A 20,415-nucleotide genomic window follows, 5' to 3' on the forward strand; every position below is an offset into this window, starting at 1 on the left:
GAACCTGGATGTTTTTGCATCTGAACTCTCAAGGATACTGTTAAGAATGCCCTGTTTCTCCTATCCAGGTATTATGAGGGATACTGTTTTTTTAACAATAAATGGCAGTTAAAATGTGATCTGTTATTCTGAAGCTAAATGCCTAGCAATACAGGATGTCCTTAAACCATACAGGAAGATGCCAGAGAACCTCATCTACACTTCTTTTCAATGCCAACTATTCCTGTGATAAGATCAAGCTAGTGCCTATTTAACTCTCTGTGAACCCTGTGTTGGGGGCCCCAACCCCTCGGCCACGGCCTATTGGGAACCGGGCTGCCCAAGCGGCAGGCAAGCATGCGAAGCTGCATTTGCGCATGCGCAGGACTTAGGTTGCATGTGTGAAACCATTCCCCTCACACACACACACAGTTGCTGCCAATCCACAGAACCAAAAAGTTTGGGGGACCCTGCAGTATATGATCTGCACTCTTGAAGACCTTGCTGGCTGGGAGCTCAATAACCACTATAGTTTTATAGTTTAATAAAGAAAACTGGTTTGGGCTTCTCCAGTTGCTTTTGTTTTATTCTTAAGGTTTTTGTCCCATCAAGATATATTGTGGAAGGATTGCAAACTGCAGCCATAGTATAATTACATAACAGAATTACCCAGATCATGAAGAGCAACAATACAAGTTTCTCTTATCAATTAGGAAAGTTAATACAGAAGGAAGATAAAAGAGCTGTAGTTGAGAATAACATTCCAGAGAAGTCAAGTGTTACTTTGTGTAAGAATACCAGGCTTGTACTCATTTTTTTTTTCAATAAGAGAATTTGAGGAAATAACATTAAGTTCTTAATCTTATTTGTCAGCTTATACTATACCAAACATATTTATATAAATGACATACCGGTATGTGGGAGGAAGCAGAGGAACGATCTACAACATACTTCTAGGTAATAAGAGGATGGATTGCACCAACTTCCTAAGCAATAAAACTCACCTGGGTGGTTATTATTTGAAAAATTGCAGAGCTAATGGAGTCACTGGTCAAACCCAACATGACAATCCCTAAATCTGTCCAATATATAAATCTAAGGTAAACAACTCAGGGCATTTTAGATGCCGATTTTTACCCCAGCATTCTTCTGAAGCTCTCATTCTATCTCATTGTCACATTGAGAAAAGGCAAAGCAATCTTTTAAATCAGATCAACATCAAAATGTTGGAATTAAACTGTTTCAAATTCCTCATAGAGTAAGGTGATTACAGCTAAAAGCATATCTCAGCTACCAATAGGACACGCTGTACAATCAGGTCACAAGTTTGTGATCTTCAGGCACTACAACTTTAACAATACCCTCCATGACAAGTTTGCCACTTTGGACAACTGTACATGACACTGTAATGTAAGCAAGACATCGCTTCAATTTCTTTACTTCTGCTGAAGCCAAGACTTCTTCTCCAACATATAAAGGAGATGGAAAATTAATTTCCTGAGAAAGGAAGATACAGCCAGGCCCAGGCATTTTCGTACCAAGGACAGCTGAAATAAGTCCATTGATCAAAACACCATGTACAACTGTTCTCCCAAACCTTGATTGCTTTGCATATTCTTCATCCAAGTGTAATGGGTTAGTATCCCCTGTTAATTCAGAAAAGGTAACAATATCCTTTGATGTAAATTTCTTAATTATTTCAGCTTTGTCTCCAACTTTTATGTGTAAAAGCTGAACACGGTGTTGAGTGAAGAATGGCATGGACATGCTTGGCTTTATGGAAAATATTCTCCCAAGTCTCACACAAAAAAATCTGCATTTGGGCAATGGCATCAGCATCATAGTGTTTTTACAAACCATAATCAACTGAATAATTAATCGAGCACCATTTCTCTGCTGTTCCCAGCTAACGCAAGAAGAAATGGAGAAGTCTAGAGAGAAAGGAGGAAAAAATCAAATAGAAGCACAAAATCAATTCCTTTTGCATAAAAGAACATTCAGGCATTTTCAAGCAAATAAATGGCAGTTGATTAATTTCCTTGGAGACCAAATTTAATAACTGAAAGCCTAGGACAGGATGGTTAAGTGGCTGAACTCAAGCATTTCAAGTAGAATGAGATGAAAGGAAATGATGCCATCAATAATGGTGGATTTTAAGAAATACAGTATAAGTTGCTAACAGCAACAGGCTATTTGTATTCAGAGACAAACAAGCTGGGATGAAATTATTCTCCCAAAAAATTGTAATATAATAAAGCAATCAACAGTAAAGCAGCAGACAGTAAACTAAACATACCTTTAGAAAAATATATTTATCCTGTTTCTTATGCACACAATTATCTGACTAGGTTAAAAAACTATTGAAAAAATATACATACACCCATACACAATGTAAGTCAACTCTAATACTTTAAGGAAAGCATAGGATGAGAAGTGCATGTGAATATAATCTACAGGTTGCCCATCTTCAATATAAAATCTAAAAGTGCCAGAGCAATAATTTTACTGAATAAATAAAGCTTTCAACTGATTATTTCTCAATTCTTACCTGTATCACTCTAAAAGCACATTTTCTGTTCTGGTATGAACCAAGCAATGATAGAGCACTCCACAGTTTTACATGGCCACTGTATAAATAATAGCATTGGATATATTAATGGAAATGACTAATCAGTAGGCAAGTAAAATAAGTCATAAATATTTTATGGTAAATAACAGATAACAGATAATCAGATTTGGAAGGAATCTTGTAGGTCATCTAGTCCAAACCCCTGCCCAAGCAGGAGATCCTCCACCATTTCTGACAGATGGGAGTCCAATCTCTTGAAAGTCTCAAGTGATGGCGCTCCCACAACTTCCGAGGGTAAGCTGTTCCATTGGTTGATTGTTCTCACTATCAGAAAGTTTCTCCTTATTTCCACGTTAAATCACTCCTTGTTCAGTTTCCATCCATTATTCCTTGACTGGCCTTCAGGTGCTTTAGAAAATTGCTTGACCCCCTTCCTCTCTATGACAGCCCCTCAAATATTGGAACACTGCTATCATGTCTCCCCTGGTCCTTCTCTTCACTAGACTAGCCAAGCCCAGTTTCTGTTACCATTCTTCATGTTTTAGTCTCCAGTCCCCTAATCATCCTGGTTGCTCTTCTCTGTTTTTTTTAGAGTCTCAACATATTTTTTATAGTGTAAATAGAATCAAGGTTCAATGAGCTGGAAGCCATATTTATCCAGAAATCAGATTCAAATAAACTTGAGGCCAAATTTCCCAACACTTATACTAAGATAACTGCTTTCCTGATAAAACAATTGCATTTAATGTAATTAAGGTGACCAATCATCCTCCTTTAGGGAGGACAGTACTTTTGTAAGTTCTGTCCTCTCTCGAAGTGTCTTCCTTTTCTGTAAATCTCTGTATTTGATTGATGCCAATCCGATCCGTTGTGTGTGATGCGACGTATTTGACATGACGATTCATCAAGGCTTGGTACAGTGCAGCGAGACACGATTATGAGACACATGCACTCTGCACAGGAGAATTGTTTTGAGAGTGCGCCGCATGCAAGAGTGCAGTGCACGCAAGAGTGTGGTGCATGCAAGTGGCTTTGTTTTTTTCTCTTCAATTTGTGTCCTCATTGTAAAAAAGTTGGTCACCTTAATGTAATCAACGGTAGTGAGTATAGAGTCTGTCCATTTATATACAGCAGCGTGCCCTACCAGTATTAATGAGTGTGGCTTTCTCCTTGGTCATTTCTTAATTCAGTTATTGTTTTCTGCTTTATTGTTTGACTGGTGTCGATCCCTGTATATCTGGATATAGGCTGCGGGAGAGGATGAGCAGAGTGCAACCATGAACAGCAACTAGTAGTCAGAAGACACAGAAAGCTCCTTAATCTTACTTGAACAGATTCAACCAGTTTCAACTGGGAAATCCTAAACAATCCAGATCAAGCCAAACTCAAAAGCGCTAGAGAATTTCTGGAAACTAAGCCTTCAGACAAACCAGCCATCAGTGGACACATAAAGATAAGCCACATTTATAAACCATTCAAGAGACTATACAAATACTAAGAAGGAAATAGAACACATCCTCCACCAACACTGGCAGGATAAGCTACAGTTTATAAACAGGGACCAAACACCACACTCACTATCCCTGATGATGTTAGCTAGTTAGGTAATGAAACATCTGCAAGCAAACAATCAAGCTCAGAGAACACCAAGAACTCCACAAACCAGTGCTTCTCAAACTTAGCAACCTTAAGATGTGTGCCCTTCAACTCCCAGAATTTCCCAGCCATCATGGAAGAAGTATACACATCTTAAAGCTGCTAAGTTTGAAAAACAATGGCACAAGACTTATGATATTTTACTTGAATTTAAAAAGAATTAACTTCATTTTTATTATTATGCTAGAGACTATTCCTTTATCTAACCACATTTCCCAAGAAAACACATTCAAAATGTCTTACGCATTAGATACTCTAAGTATGGCAGTCAGTGTTTCTTCCTCGTATGTCAAAACATCAACAGGTAATGCAGCACCAACCTGAAAGGAAACATGCCACTGTTACTAAGATGCACTTTAAAAGTCTCAGTCATTAAAAAAGCTCCCATAAGAAGTTCAATTCTATTCCACCACTACATTTAGTTTAATTTGATATAATTACAAATCTGTTATTTAAGGTAAGCTTCATAAAGAATGACCTGCAAGTTTGGTCAATATATTTCATTACAAGTCCAAACTTGTAGGATGTAATGGAGAATAATGCACAAAATGGGATGATCTTGAATGTTTGTTTTCATCATTTTCATTTTTTAATCTACTTTTCTTGTACACATGAAAATCATCAAGGCCCCTTATATCTGGGAGAAACAGCTGGTATTTGTAATCAGAGACATCGCCTGATCCTACCTTATTTAAAATGACTCTTTTGCTGCCAAAAACCAAAAATGAGGTTTGGGAAGGGTTGTTTATCTCTTTAACTACAAATGACAGCAAGGAACAGGGCAGTAATGCAATATCATTAATGGAATTTAAAATTTTGTTGACTGGAGTGTTTTCATTAAAACAGATGCACGGCCAATCAGCATTTGACATCTCTTACCCTTATTATTTTTCCCCATATAACAAAACATTGCTGTCATTTGATACTAGATTTTAATAATGAAGTTATTATGAAACAGGAAACAGTGCCAGAGTGTAAAAAAGAAACTTAAGTGACCACTCTGTTTTAAAGGATATTAACTAATAGCAGATAAAGGCTGATATGCAAAGAACCACTTTATTAACAACCTGAATCCTAGCTCAGCATGGTATACAACTACAAACTGCAGTTAGTAAAAGTCTTCCTAAATACAGAGATTTCAATCAAACTACTTTTTACAGTCTTCAGTTCCAAATCACTCCCTTCTGTATATAAGGTAAATAAACCAGAAGTTGCAAAGGATTCATAAATTATTACCTCAACAATAATTCAGACAAAAATGACATACCTCACCATGGAGCCGTTTCAAAGCAGAGATGATAAGTTGTTTGAAATCAACAGGACTTAAACTAATGCCAGCTTCTTCAAACTCCCTATAATTCATTTTTTGTAAAAAGGTTTATTAGTAAGTATAATATGCCTCAAACATGTTAAAGTTATACAGAACTGAACAGAAATGGAATGGGAATATTTTAAAAAAGGGATTTGAACTTACAAATGGATCTTCAAATAACGGTATTCAGAAACATCATTCAGGACTATTTTTTCATAAGCAGTAGGCTTGATGCTCTTTTTTCCATCGTCAAATTCAGACATCGTAGGATGCCCGCTTCTAAAAGACAGAACAGTCCATTCTGACATATTGCCAAGTCTTAAGCTCAAAATCACAAACTCTTAATTATGATCAATTGTAACCTACACTTTAAAAATATATGCATTGGCAGGGAGGGGAAATGACTTATTTTTCATTTTATTGGTTCACTAGGCAATCTAAGCCAGGTTGCATAAATTTGTTAATAGTTATTCCCATACTGACCATAGGTGAGTCCAAAGAAGCAAGTGTTGGAAGAAATAACCTTCGAGGTTCAGTTCCAAGTGGGGGAAAAGACACTGGATTCATGGAAGTTGCTTGGAAAGAAGGTTTAATGGTGGACAAGACCACATGTCTTGGAGCTCCTGAGCGAAGAAGGGAAGAGATGTTGAGAGTCCCTTGGTTTTATGCCCCCACTAAGCTTTGTACTTCCTGGGGCACAGGAAGAATATCCTGATTGAATGCTGACAGGGGTCATAGCTAGCTTTGTAGGTTGTATGTGTGCCAAGCTTGGTTGAATCCTGCTGGGTGATGTAATCTTCCCAGGTGCCATGTGGTCAGATGGGTAATCTTATGTTCTGAGGACCATGTCTTAATTCCATCACCCTGGAGCTGAAGGGGGGGGCAGGGAGCTGCAGGGAGCTGCTTTGGCTTTAAAGACATGTTTCTCCTTTTTCATCCAGGGAAATATGATATTCTGCCTTTTTAATATTTCCTAGAATATTTCATTCTTCTTCTAGGAGAGGGGTGGGTGCTAACTTTCTACACAAGCTTAGAGACTTAGAAGAGTGAGTGTGTGTCCATAGCTTAATTGGTGTTCCAGATTCAGTCATGGGCATCTCTTCAATTAAAGTGATCTGGTGATACAATCTGTCTGATCCAGAACAAGAAGCATCTTAAGCTGTCAAGCTTAACAGAAGCTCACTTTTGCTTTACTGTAGCCTAAAATAATTTAAATGTCAATGCAAAAGATCAGATAAAAATGCAAGCTTGTAATTTTGTGGGCCACTCTATGAAGTGATAAATTAAAAGCAGTGTGATTTCAGGAAAGAGACTTGGCTCCTCAGAATGTTTCCACCTGGAATCTTGCTCTGCTAAAAAATCACTAAAATATCTTTACCCAAACTACTTTCTTTGTTATATCCCATGAGTGATATGAATACTTTTTCATTACATCCAAACAATACATAGAGTACACAATTTAAACACACAACTTTTACCTAGAAAGGTTGAGTAAAAAAAATGTTTAAGTGTTACCACTAAAGGAGAGTATTTGTAGCCCAAAGTTGAAATGAGGTGCTCGCTGTCTTGGTTGTTTTCTTGCAGACATTTCATTATCCAAACTAGGTAACATCATCAGTGCAAAGCAGAATATATCTCTAATGAGATGCCTTTCAGTGCATCATCCTACATCATCCTACTCTCATCATCGTGGGCCAGTGGCATTGATGGGAGATGCATTGATAAGACATCGGGAAATGGAACTTAAGGACGTTAATGGAACTTTTTGAATTTTGTCTTGATCAGTTTTCTGCATATTATCCCCTAAGCAAAGCTCTGCGCCTCTCACAGCTTCTGCCTAAATGCAGGTCATTGAGCTGGGCCAAAACTGATGTTCAGATAAGCTTAAGTGAGTATGAAAGATGGCAGGGTGCATTTCTTCCTCCCAGTTGTAAAATCCGCCAGTCCCTCCCTTCTGTTAAAGATCATCGCTACTTACACCGAGACCTTACAACGAGCGCGGATCGCTCAACCTCACGCATCCCCAACATGTGGCCAAACGGAAGCATTAAGAAGACGGGCCTCCAAACGCATTAGCCAATCGCAGGCCGACATTTCTCTTTCTGACCAATGGGAGTGCTGGAGTGTATATTTAGCTTAGAAATTAGGTGCTATCTCTTTAAGGCATTGCCTGCTGGGAAATGTAGTTCTTTATCACGTGGTTACATCTGTACCTCTGATTGACCACTGGGTCAGTCTTCCGATTGGCTGAGGAGGCCTACTTGAATTCCAATTTACAGATGGCTGCACGTTTCTCAATGTGGGGATGAAATCATTCTCTTTTTAAAAACCTACATGACTAAGATCAGATTATTGACGCTTTCAGAAGAATCTTCTTATAATGTGAGATATATCTAGGATGCCTGAAATAAATCTAATTTGGATGATATCTTTCATGTTGAGTTAAACTGTAAGGAGAAGTATGCAAGCAGAAGCAGAAACTTGGAGCAGAACAGTAAAAAAAGGTTGCAACAAATCCCTCTAATCGCAAGAAAAGAAAGGAGGGATCCATTTGGGTGAAGCAAATAGTGACAGTTCTTACCCTTCTCTCTCTCTCTCTCTCTCAGTATGCTTGAATTTGCTGCCTTGAACCAAGAACAAGCATGTTAATTACCTTGAGAAACTATATTTACAAGTGAAAGAAGCTGATTCAATCCTTTTGAATCTGCTTGGAAGATACAGGGAGGGGCCATTATCTCCGTCTATGGAACAAGGCAGGAAGAGGGTTAGTTTAGCAAACATGACTGCATCTTTTCTGGCTCTCTCCCTGTGACCGTTTAAATGTGGTATGTCTAAGCAATTGTTCTCAGCTCTTTGCAGAACCATTCAGTTTGAAGTTACACTGATCCATTCCATTGGCTTAAAACAAAGAGAGAGAGAGAGAGAGAGAATACGCTTCAGTGGGGCCATGAAAGGAACCTCTCCCTGGTTGCGTTGGAATTTATGACACAGGTCCCCATAGCAACCAGCCATAAATACCTCTGGCTGAGCTATTGAACTCTGCATGGACAAGCCAACCTGAGAAACCCCAGCCAAATTAGAGAATCATTGTCGAGGCTCTCTTCTTTGACTCTTGTTTGGAAAATAAAAACATCTGAAAGAGTCAAGCCTTCAGAGTTTGCACGCATTCAGTCCAAGCTGGGAACCCCAGAACTGGAAGTCAGCTCTGCAAGCCCTATCAAAGGGAAAATGCCAAAAGCCTAGTTTTACTCCAAGCTTAGTCTGCAACCCACTGCAGTGGTTAAGTAGCAAATTGCAACAATGTCTCCTAAATTCAGCTACCGGCTTGCAACCTACCCCAGTAGCTTTGTGGTTTACTGCATCATTGGAACCTAATGTTGCGTTCCAATGGTGTTGGGCTGCATAAACTAATTTTGACAGTGTGTTCATTTAGATCAACATTCCTTAGTGTGGTATGGTAATTAGAGGCTCTCAAGAGTCTGCAAAATATAAATTATTTTCCAGTTATTTAAGACAATTGCAAAAAAAGTCATTTTTATTTAGAATTTTCATGAAATATTTAATGAGTTCAATATTGTTTTTACATGAATGAAATCTACAAATGCATCAGTTTTAATTTTAAATGGTATTTTTTAAATGTTTAAACAGTGATAAATGTACAAACAAAAGTTATTTGGGCCTTTTTTAAAGAGGGAATGGAGCCTGCAAGCAAAAGGTTTAAGAAACACCAATTCGGACTTTTGTAACTCTTCCTTCCTCTGCACCTTTCTGCACCTGTCGGTATATTTTATTTGCTTGCAAAGGTAACTCTTATTTTTACAATGTTATTAGGCAAAGCATGACTATAGGAGAATGGATGATCTCCCCCAGCAGTTCCATATAGATATCATGGCCCTGTTGGATCCCAGTTAGGAGGGGGGAGTTGGTATTGGAACCATCTGATGAAGGATGGCAAGTCTCCTCTGGAACATCTGGGGAGTCCAGAGCTGGAGGACATTTTTGTCCCAGGGCCCTCTGGCATTGGGGGAAGTGGTCAACTGGACAGGAAACTGCCTGCCTTCACAAGCACAGGAGGATGGGCCACAGACAATGGGCCATTTCCAGGCAATGGAAATGAGTGACAACAGATCTCTGATGAAGAACAGCTGCCTCCTCCACCCCATCTCACTCCCCTGACTTTTTGGAAACCTTGACTTCTGGACTCAGACTCTTGTTTCAGCCTCTGGATTTGCATATCTTGCTTTATCGACTCTGACTCTGGCTTGTGGCTTATAGATCTTATTTTTTTCAATTTCTGCATCAGGTTTGTGGACTTCGCCTTTCCTGTTTGGGGGGCTTGTTTCTGGCAACTATTGGATTCAGTTGGTGGGTCTGTGTTACACTGACTGTGCGTGGCTGGTTGTTGGGCTTTCTTAATTCTATTGCTCAAGGTTCCTTGGCATTTTGGCCAAGACCCCTTTTCTTGCAATGCTTCAATAAAAGCAAACAAAACCGGCACCTCATGTCTGGTGTTCTTCGTCAGCCTCGGAACCAGGCTCAGACCCAAATTGGGGACAACAATTTGGGTCTGTTCAGTTGAGGACCACTGTCCTCTTTTATGGGGTGCAGAGTCAAGATAGGATTATTTTAAGTCTCTTGAGTGAAAAGAAAGGCAGAGTTCCATTTCTTGTCTTTTCCTTGGCCACGTTCTATGCAGGGATACAACTTTCTCCAGATGTTCTTAAATATGGAAGGTTGCGGATAGGTCTAACATTGTTAAAAGCACTTGGGTTGAGAAGGCTTCCTGATCCGGGTGGACATGACAAACACCTGGTCCCCATGACAAAGATACCTTTCTTCCTTCTTTGAATTAGTACCTGCAATGTACATACAATCCACCAGGAGCTCCCTCTGCAAAGAGAAAGCAACATCCATGCGTTTCAGTACTGAACCACTGGAGGGCCACAGGTGGATTCCAGAGGAGGATGAGAAGGTAGTAATGTGCTTAATCTTGCCACTCTAGGACACTGCACTCTCTCTGTTTAACCCTTTGAGTTTTGTAGGAAGTAAAACTGGAGGAAAGCCTTGAAGGGAAGAGATCCAGCTGTGGTCCTGGGTGACTGATGGATGTTTTCCCATTCAAAGGGAGGTAGGAGGTTCTCACGCTGAAGAAGTAAGAGATATATGCCCTCATGCAGGTTCAATCTTCTGAGTCCCAGGGATGGGGAGAGCCCAGATCCCATGCTCCCCTGGCCTCCCTTTCTATGCTTGTAAGGGGTGGGGAGGAGGGAGCAGACCTCCAGACAAGCTGTTTGCTTCCAGTTGTGTTGTCCCAGTGGTGGTATTCGACCGGTTCTGGAGAGCCGGTAGTGGTGATGAGCAGTGGAGACCGAACCGGTTCTCTTTGCTGCCCTGTGGTTGCCCCACCTGTCCGCCCGGGTTCCCATACTTACTTTTATGGCCAGAATTCAAAGCGCAGCTGCTTTGCGCGGTGCAGAACATCGCCGCGCGGCAGCTGCTGCAGCGACCACCATCGTGCAGGCTTGCAGGAGGCAAGTTAGAACGCCTCTGCGCCTGCGCAAAGGGCGTGTTTGGCGCGCGCATGCATGCAAAGTGTGTGCATGCGCGCAAAACGTGGCCACTAAGCCACGCCCACCGAACCGGTGGCAACTTTATTTGAATACCACCACTGTGTTGTCCCCAGAAACAAATCCAGATTCCCAGGAAGGAGGAGGGTATCCCGGGGGAGGCAATCGCACCTCATTTCCTGGGAAAAGCTTGGTAGGGGGAGAGGGTGGACTTGCATGGCAAATCCCAAGCAGGAAAGAAGAAAAGCTTTACAAGGAAGGAGGTGCAGAAGATTGTGCCTGCATTCTTACTATGTGCTGGATGACACTGAAAATAGGGTTTGGATCCTCTGCAGCTCATTTTGTCTTAGGAAGGTAAGGGAACCCAGGAAATCATCTCAATCTACGTTCCTTCAACCCTTGTGTTTCACACAAACTCACCACCTGCAGTTACTGTTTGGGCTTAAGGCACATTTTGTGAACCTGCCTGCCTATAATAATGTAATCTGACTCTTTAAAAAGCAAACCCCCAAGAAAGGGAAATGTAACATCCTAAACAAGACTCACTTAGCTGGATTTCATTTTATGTGAACTTTCATGGTTTGTTAATGTGTTCGGGGATTGGCATGTTGTGTGAACCCTGCCTGCAGGTATATAGATGTAGAATAACAAGAGTTGGAAGGGACCTTGGAGGTCTTCTAGTCCAACCCCTTCTCAGGCCTGATGCCCTGTACCATTTCAGACAAATGGTTATCCAATCTCTTCTTGACAACTTCCAGTGTTGGAGCATTTACAACTTCTGGAGGCAAGTTGTTCCACTGATTAATTGTTCTAACTGTCAGGAAATTTCTCCTTAGTTCTAAGTTGCTTCTCTCCTTGATTAGTTTCCACCCATTGCTTCTTGTCCTGCCCTTGGAAAATAGCTTGACTCTCTCTTCTTTGTGGCAGCCTCTGAGATATTGGAACACTGCTATCATAGTCCTTCTTTTCATCAAACAAGACATACCCAGTTCTAGCAACTGTTCTTTATATGTTTTAGCCTCCAGTCCCTTAAAACATCTTTGTTGCTCTTTTCTGCGCTCTTTCTAGTGTATATATATTTCTTGGTTTTAAAAAGCAAGCCCTTCTTTGGGGGAGAAAGAAATAGGGAAAAAAATGTACTGAAATGCATTTATTCAGTGCATTTCATCCCAATTTTTGCTGAGGGTCAATGCCATAGTTTGCAACACACACACAATCGCGCACAAAAACTAACTGCTCAGTGCCACTGTAATCCTACACTAGCTCAGAAACACCCTTCCAGGAGTAGGATTATTCCTGAATGGTTAAATGCACCACTTTCTAATTCTTGGCATTTATTTGGTTTTCAGTCTCAGATACGTCAACTGGAAGCGATTTGTGCAGCCTTTCATAGAGACAAAGTTCTCTTCAACGAAGAGGGCTGAATGGTTTGTTCTGGTTAGTCCTGAGGCTAGATGAATGCTCCAATGAATGAAAAAGCATTTGGAGATCCTCAAGATTCCTTCAACCTATTTGGAATTATATCATAGGACAGAGAAAGATGGCAAGCCATCCTTTAGCAAGTGGGGGAACCGGAAAAAGCCCTTCTGGTGCTCAGCCTGGGAACTGTGGGGAGATCTGGGCAAGAACTGGGCAGAAGATCCTGGAGGAGGAAACCATCGTTTCACAAGTTCATGCCTGGAACTTCAGGAGCATCCAATATCAGGGGGATGAAGGTCCCCGAGGACTTTGCACCCGACTCCACTACTTTTGTAATCGATGGTTGAGACCAGAAAAGCACACAAAAGCGCAGATGCTGGACCTGGTTGTTTTGGAGCAGTTCCTGGCCCTTCTGCCCGTGCAGATGCAGAGCTGGGTGCGGGAGTGTGGAGCAGAGACCAGCTCCCAGGTGGTGGCCCTGGTGGAAGGCTTCCTCCTGAGCCAGGCGGAGGAGAAGAAGGAGCAGGTTGAGTTGCAGGTGAGATAATTTCATATCAGGAGCCTAGAAGGGGTTTAAATGTCATAAACAATGTGTTTGAATTCTATGCTCCTCATTACCAGTGCTCTGGTATTCATAAGATTTCACTAATTCTTGGAAGGACATTGTTCCATTATCCATTTTTAGAAGAAAGATTTGGCACAGCCTTTTCTTTCCAACCTAACTGGTGGATATTGGGTGCTTTCCAGTGGTGTTGAAAAAACAGAACAAGATTCCATGTCATGGTGTGTGTTTTCCTTTCATTCTTCTTTTCTCTGGCTTATATTTCAAGTCCTTCACTGTGGAGATCAGAGATCCTGAGGGAAAGAGGCATCTATCGGATACCCCTCAGGAACTATTTTTCTTGAGGACTACTCAGGACGACATAAATCAAGAAACATCCAGAGGTAATTCAAGACTCTCCCATTCCCCACAGAGATCTTAGCTGTCTCATCTTCTCTATGACTTTGCTATTTATAGTACACCTCCTATTTTGTTAATTTTGCATTTTAAAATTCTGTCTCCCTCACAGGGAATAATAGGCTGAAGCTGACACTTCCTTATGATGAAGATGAAACAATGGTTGAACCTCCAACTCAAGTAAGAGAAGGAAAATTATTTATTACATTTGTATTCTCCCTTTTCTTCTTCCTTTTTCTTTCTTTACATTGTACTGTCTCCTTCCATTTTTCCCTCTTGTTTGGGATGCCTTATTTTAATGCTCCCAAGCAACAAAAATTCAAGTGAGATCCTTATTTAAAAAATTTAAAATATCAATACTTCTAAAAAGTACTCTTTATACTAATTATAATGCATACATTTCAATAATTTTTTTTACAAAATCCTTCACAATGCCCATTCTTTTTGTCATTCTTTGACTTGATTTATGCAAGACTGCTTTAAAAAATGACATAATATTCATAATGGCACATTACCATTTTTAAAAGCTTTGTTACAAAGTTCATATTGTATTTTACAAATACAATGCTTACATTACAAAGACATAAGAAAACAAAGTTCATCAGATTAAAAGATAAGACTGTTAAAATTGACTGAAAGTGACTCATTATAAAAATTGTTCTGAAAGTCCCCTTTGGCTATAAAGGTTAAGAAACGTTCTCCTTAGGCAATGTTCTGTTTGTCTCCCATTCAGCCAATGGTTCAGACTATTAGCAGCTTCCTTTCTATATGAAGAGTTTTGTATCTCTGGATATTGATGGCACCTTATCAAATCTTCCAATACACACATTTCCTTCTGCAAACATAGGGAGGATTAGAGTCACTAATAGGTGGTATTTCTAAGGCCCACCTGCCAGTTGATTCTCTCCAGATGCTGAGGGTCTTTTGATGGTGGGTGGATTAATGGGTTGAGAAGAGTGTTTTGAGGGTAGATGGTAGATGGTAGATGAATCAGTCCAGAAGGAAACTGGGGTTACTTTCACTGAATGACACTAAAAGTCTGTAGTATCAATCAAGTTAATAAAAGCCACTTAAAATATTTTTTCAGTCAAATGCTTTTTGTTCTGTCCATTTTCTCATCTCAATCCTGGAATCCTACTCAGCATAGACCTTAGTGCATAACTTTGCTTTGGGCATTCCTAAAGAATAGGGCAGATCTTGCAGTCTCTCCCAGGTCTATTCTGTACTTTTTTTTTTCAGGAGGGTATTGTGCCCTTTGAGGAGGTGGCTGTTTATTTCTCTGATGAGGAATGGTCTCAGCTGGATCCTCACCAAAAAGCTCTGCATCGGGAAGTCATGCTGGAAAATTATAGGAATGCAGCTTCTTTAGGTAAGGTTTCCTATTCTCCAGTCAGAGTTGATGCCATTGGCTGTTTCTTATTTAAAAATCTCCAAATAAAGGTCATCTCTTGAGAAGGAGAAGGAAAAAATATGCTGTTCTACTGCTCCTACTATGGAAATAGATCAATGGCTTTCTGCTTAGATGCCTCATGCTATTTGTCATCCGTATTTCTATTTCTATTTAAACCAGTGTTAAATAATTCCTTGGTTTGAGATAACGCTAAACTCTGTTACACAGATTTCATACTTTTTGGCCCAGGTGTTTCCGTATCAGTACTACGAAGGATTGCAATTCAATTAATTTTGGGGCTTAATGGGCTTTGCTTCCATTTCCTTTCTATCCTGAGTCCTGGAATTAGGACAAACTAGTGCCATTTTTCTGTTGCAAACATGCTGCTTAGGGTTAATGCAAGAACTCTTTAAGTTTTTTCTCTCTGCAGTCATGATCTTTGGCAGGAAAAAAATTAAAAACACAAATGGAAGGTAGGTTTGTATAGGAAGAAAAAAAATACGTTTCAAAATTAATTCTCACAGGGCTCTTCTGGAATTGGCCCGCCTCCAATAAACGTTAGGTTTTCTACAAATGCTTTCTTGGATGTTTCTCTTAGTTTTTAAATTAAAATTTTGTTTCAGATGTTTGAAAGCTTTTATGTCTCATGAATAGAGATATTATAATTTATATACCATGGCATTATAAGTATACAACTATGCAATATATTGGAATTTGGCACAATATCAGAGGGAAATTGGTATGACTTTTGGAAGATTGACCTTTTTTCTTAATCTTGCTAACATTTTTATTTTTCTTTTCCTTTGAAGGTAACAATGGGCAGGAGAATACAGAGTCAATTGAACCATTCCAAAAGTTAAGACTTGGGAACAGAACAGAGAAGCCTGCAAATCAAATGGAACAACAAAGGCAGGAGAGAAACCTGTCAAATCATTGGAATAAGGAAAGCTTATCTTCAGTTGATGCTCAGTTGCAAGGCTTTCTTGACCAACTAGGAAAAATAAAGAAAAAATATACTGGGACAGGTTTAGGACCATTCAAAGACATATTAGACGTAAATGAATATTATCCAACCCAACCCAAACCAGAAGACTACATATGCAATGACAACGGAAGAAATTACAATGGGATTTTCACTCTTTCTAGAGAAAGAGCGACATTCGTAAAAGGATGCACATAGGAGAGAAGCCATTTAAATACATTGAGTGTGGAAAGCACCAACATGGTCATCTTACTTCCCATAACAGAAGTCATATAGGGGAGAAGCTATATAAATGCATGGAGTGTGGAAAGGGCTTCAGCCAACACAGTAATCTTCTGTCCCATGAAAGGATCCACACAGGGGAGAAACCATTTAAATGCATGGAGTGTGGAAAGTCCTTCACCCAACGTGGTCATCTTACTTCCCATAACAGAAGACACATCGGGGAGAAGCTATATAAATGCATGGAGTGTGGAAAGGGCTTCAGCCAACACAGTAATCTTCTGTCCCATGAAAGGATCCACACAGGGGAGAAACCATTTAAATGCATGGAGTGTGGAAAGTCCTTCACCCAACGTGGTCATCTTACTTACCATAATAGGATGCACACAGGGGAGAAGCCATTTAAATGCATGGAATGTGGAAAGACCTTTGCTTCCAGCAGCCATCTTACTTCTCATAGAAGGACCCACACAGGGGAAAAGTCATATAAATGTATGGAGTGTGGAAAGGGCTTCAGCCAACAAAGTAGTCTTACTTCCCATAAAAGGGTCCACACAGGAGAAAAGCCATATAAATGCATGGAGTGTGGAAAGACCTTTACTTATAGCAGTCAACTTGCTCCTCATAAAAGGATGCACACAGGGGAGAAGCCATACAAATGTTTGGGTTGTGGAAAGGGCTTTAGACAATACAGTCATCTTACTTCCCATAGAAAGATCCATACAAGGGAGAAGCCATATAAATGCATGGAGTATGGAAATACCTTTCATTACAACAGTTATCTTACTTCCCATAGAAGGATCCACACGGGGGAGTAGTTATATAAAGGTAGAGCACATGCAAGACCTTTACTTACAGGAATCAACTTGCTGGTAATAAAAGGATCTATACAGGGGAAAAGCCATACAAATCCTTGGGAGTGCAGAAAGGGTTCCAGCCAAACTAATAATCTTACTTCCCTTAAGAAGATCCATACAAGAGAGAAGCCATGTAAGTGCATGGACTGTGGAGAGAGAGCTACAGGAGGAGGAAACATGTAATTTCCCCTACAGAGATACATTTGGGTGAGAATCTGTTAATTCTAGATTTAATTAGTTAAATCCATGGATTTTCTTTTCAGAAGTAAGTTTCCAGTTCTTCAGTTGTTTCTTCCCCCTTGATCACCCTTAAAGTGTTTAAAATATCCTTCTTTTGACTAATCTTCTTAGAATTGTTTCCCCCTTCCTTCTTATTCCTTAATACTTTCTCATTTTATTAAACTTATGCTTCTCTATTCTCACAATAAGTTGCACAATTTCCTTGTCTGAAGAGGATGATGAAATCCACCGCATCTGCTCTGATAGAAAGGTAGGACCCTCAGTTAAAGGGAAAAAAACCTTTCTGGTGTGCCAGGTGTGAGAGAAATCACCCTAGATCACAGTGCAGGTTCAAAGTAGCTATATACCAAGGATGTGAGCGAAAAGGGCACATAGCAAGGGCCTGCCGGGCATCTCAGTCAGCTTCACGCCGGCAGAGACAACCTAATTCCCCTATGCAACCATATGTCTCACAACCGGGAGCCCGCAGATCCTGTTCATTAAGCACAAACGAGGGGATGACCAAGCCGCTGCTATGGGAGAAGAACATCAGACAATTGTTGGACATTCTGATGCATATCATTCAAAAAAGATCCATGTATCAGTCCAGATTGAAGCACTCCATGCGATATAGAGGTGGACACAGGATCTTACTTATCCATGATGCCCTGGAAGAACATAAAAAAGCAGCCTCAGAAATAACCAGACAGCAACTAAAACCTCAAAAGATACTTTTAAAAGACTACCAAGTAAACTGCATTCCAGTGCTAGGAAGCGGAGTTTTCAAAATTGCATTCAAGGACTTTGTGCATCATCAAATTGACCATCATGGTCAAGGATTTTCCCAGCCTGCTTGGGATGGAGTGGTTTGATGCCCTGGGGCTGGAAGTGACTGGCATCAATATTATCCAAGAAGATGACATCTAGGAGAAACTGCTGCAGGAGTTCCAGGACGTCTTCAGTGGGAGTCTAGGCAAGTATAAGGCGACCCCTATTTCTTTCAGCCTAGACCCCACTTCTGCCCCTGTCAGAATGAAGCCACGTAGGGTTCCTTTTGCTGAGCAATTAGATGAGCAATTAGACAAACTAATTGCCCAGGGGGGTTTGGAGCCGGTTGACCACACTAGGTGGGAGATACCTATAGTTACCCCAATCAAGCCAGATGGCTCAGTCTGCATATGCGCCGACTACAAATGCACCATAGATTGAGCATTACAACAAAGCGCCTACCCCATGCAGGTTGTACAGCAACCTGTTATATTCCCTGGGAAAAGGAAAAACTTGCAAAACTTGATCTAGCCCAGGCATATCAGCAGTTACCAGTAGATGATGCCACCACAGAAGCATAGACTATTTTAACTCACAGAGGAGCATTTAAGTGCCACTGGTTGCAATTCGCGGTGAGCATGGCTCCAGGACTTTTCCAAAAGATAATGGAATGGCTTCTAAAGGGCATTCTAGGGGTGGTACCTTACTTTAATGTCCTTGTGTCCGCCAGCAACAAAGAGCAATTAAGTCATCGGTTACGAATAGTATTAAGCAGATTTCAGGAAGCCGGACTTAAAGTTAAAAAAGAAAAATGCCAGATAGCCGTGCCCCAAGTTGAATTTCTGGGATATCTAATTGATGGGACGGGCATACACCCTACCAGCAGCAAATTAAAACCTATAAAGGAAGCCCCCACTCCAACAATTAAGACAGAACTTCAGGCATTCCTCGGCTTATTAAACTTTTACAGTATTTTTCTGCCACAGAAAGTGACCGTTGCTGAACCCTTATACAGACTACTTGATAAAAGGGCAGACTAGAAATGGGGATGAAACGAAACAGCCGTATTCACTGCCATAAAATAATTTTTAACTTCACATTGCATCCTTGTACAATACAATGAGACTTTGCCCCTCCTGTTAATCTGCAAAGCCTCCCCTTTTGGAATGGGGCGGTCCTTAGCCACCGGATACCAAATGGTAATGAAGCCCCAATTGCATTCTGTTCCAAAACATTTTCCAAAGCCGAACGGAACTACAGCCAGCTGGATAAGGAAGCGCTGGCTGCAGTGGCAGGGGTCAAGGGATTCCATGAGTACTTTTATGGATGGGACTTTGAATTAATTGCAGGCTATAAGCCTCTCCTTGGTATCATAGCCAGGGACCGACCAACCCCAAACATTTTATCCCCAAGAATGACAAGATGGACTGTGTTCTTAGCTGCTTATCAGTAGCACCTCATCTATTGTCCAGGCAAAACCATTGACAATGAAGACACACTCAGCCACTGCCCACTTCCAGACCTTGTTGAGGACCCTACCCCAGCCACATCCATTCTCCTAATCAAAAACTCTGAGGACTTTGCGAGCGGCTCTATTACAGCAGCTAAGATTGCAAGATGGACAGACAATGACAGAACTTTGGCAACAACTTTAGATTAGATTAGAATTCTTTATTGGCTAAGTGTGATTGGACACATAAGGAATTTGTCTTGGTGCAAATGCTCTCAGTGTGCATAAAAGAAAAGATAGATTCGTCAAGAATCATAAGGTACAACACTTAATAATTGTCATAGGATACAATAAGCAATCAAATCATATTAGAAAACAGTCGATATAGATCGTAAGGATACAAGCGACAAAGTTACAGTCATACAGTCACAGGTGGAAGGGGATGGGCAATAAGGAGTGATGAGAAGATTAATAGTAGTGCAGACTTTGTAAATAGTTGGACAGTGTTGAGGGAATTATTTGTTTAGCAGAGTGATGGCATTTGGGGAAAAACTTCTTGTGTCTAGTTCTAAGGAAAGGAGCGTCGTTTTGAGGGAAGGAGTTGAAACAGTTTATGTCTGGGATGTGAGGGGTCTGTAAATATTTTCACAGACCTCTTTTTGACTTGGTGTGATTTTAAATTTAAGATTTTAAACTTGGTGTGGAGGGGGAGGCAGGAGGGAAATGTAGAGAGTGAATTCAAACCATTCAAAACTCGCCAAATGGAATTGTCTGTACTAAGGGGGTGTTTGCTATGGGGGGACAGAGTTGTAATACCCCGACTATTAAAGGACTCGGTATTGGTAACATTGCATATGGGTGACCTGGGAATTGTTAGAATGAAGGCATTGGCCAGGAGTTATGTTTAGTGTCCGGGAATGGATAAGGAAATTAAAGGAATGGGTTGCAATATGCTGGCCATGCCAGGAATCCAGACCAGCACCACCCACAGCACCCATACACAAATGGGAAACCCCTAAGGCACCATGGTCCCATATACATGTAGACTTGGCAGGGCCAGTGCAGGG

General features: G+C 40.6%; 2 protein-coding genes and 1 pseudogene across 7 annotated transcripts; 1 reads left to right on the forward strand and 2 right to left on the reverse strand.

Annotated features, from left to right (window-relative positions):
- Positions 1-537: 537 nt before the first annotated feature.
- Positions 538-1,839, reverse strand: HTD2 (hydroxyacyl-thioester dehydratase type 2). The gene has a single exon (XM_087953721.1). It carries the CDS (start codon positions 1,837-1,839, stop codon positions 1,294-1,296), a length of 546 nt encoding a protein of 181 aa, XP_087809847.1. The 3' UTR covers positions 538-1,293.
- Positions 538-11,107, reverse strand: RPP14 (ribonuclease P/MRP subunit p14). 5 transcript variants are annotated; one of them, XM_087953731.1, is made up of 7 exons: positions 7,495-7,569; positions 6,040-6,139; positions 5,679-5,795; positions 5,472-5,556; positions 4,448-4,524; positions 2,528-2,606; positions 538-1,910 (listed from the first exon to the last, which is right to left on the reverse strand). In XM_087953731.1, the coding sequence occupies exons 2-7, from the start codon at positions 6,081-6,083 to the stop codon at positions 1,854-1,856; spliced, it is 459 nt and encodes a 152-aa protein (XP_087809857.1). In that variant the 5' UTR covers positions 6,084-6,139; positions 7,495-7,569; the 3' UTR covers positions 538-1,853. The 5 variants fall into 5 exon arrangements, with proteins under 5 accessions (XP_087809857.1, XP_087809858.1, XP_026538639.1 ...); XM_087953732.1 differs by lacking the exons at positions 6,040-6,139; positions 7,495-7,569 and adding an exon at positions 10,949-11,107; XM_026682854.2 differs by lacking the exon at positions 6,040-6,139 and having other exon boundaries at positions 7,495-7,620.
- Positions 9,023-20,194, forward strand: LOC113422115 (zinc finger protein 202-like; annotated as a pseudogene). The gene is made up of 6 exons (XR_015747192.1): positions 9,023-10,668; positions 12,433-13,040; positions 13,333-13,447; positions 13,573-13,640; positions 14,700-14,829; positions 15,660-20,194. The product of XR_015747192.1 is annotated as a zinc finger protein 202-like (transcript).
- The last annotated feature ends 221 nt before the right edge of the window (positions 20,195-20,415 follow it).

This window comes from Notechis scutatus, chromosome 2, assembly GCF_049901735.1.
Source record: "Notechis scutatus isolate UNSWTSFEM ecotype Mainland chromosome 2, rNotScu1.2, whole genome shotgun sequence".
Lineage (NCBI taxonomy): Eukaryota > Metazoa > Chordata > Lepidosauria > Squamata > Elapidae > Notechis > Notechis scutatus.

What these genes read in the sequence shown, in the direction of transcription:
- RPP14 (XM_087953731.1), bottom strand. Translation starts at nt 6,083, where the DNA reads ATGAATCCAGTGTCTTTTCCCCCACTTGGAACTGAACCTCGAAG. An exon ending in CTTGGAACTGAACCTCGAAG is followed by an intron (nt 5,796 to 6,039) that starts GTTATTTCTTCC and finishes TCTGTCTTTTAG; the next exon opens with AAGCGGGCATCCTACGATGT. An exon ending in CGTTATTTGAAGATCCATTT is followed by an intron (nt 5,557 to 5,678) that starts GTAAGTTCAAAT and finishes AATGAATTATAG; the next exon opens with GGAGTTTGAAGAAGCTGGCA.
- HTD2 (XM_087953721.1), bottom strand. Translation starts at nt 1,839, where the DNA reads ATGGTTTGTAAAAACACTATGATGCTGATGCCATTGCCCAAATGCAGA.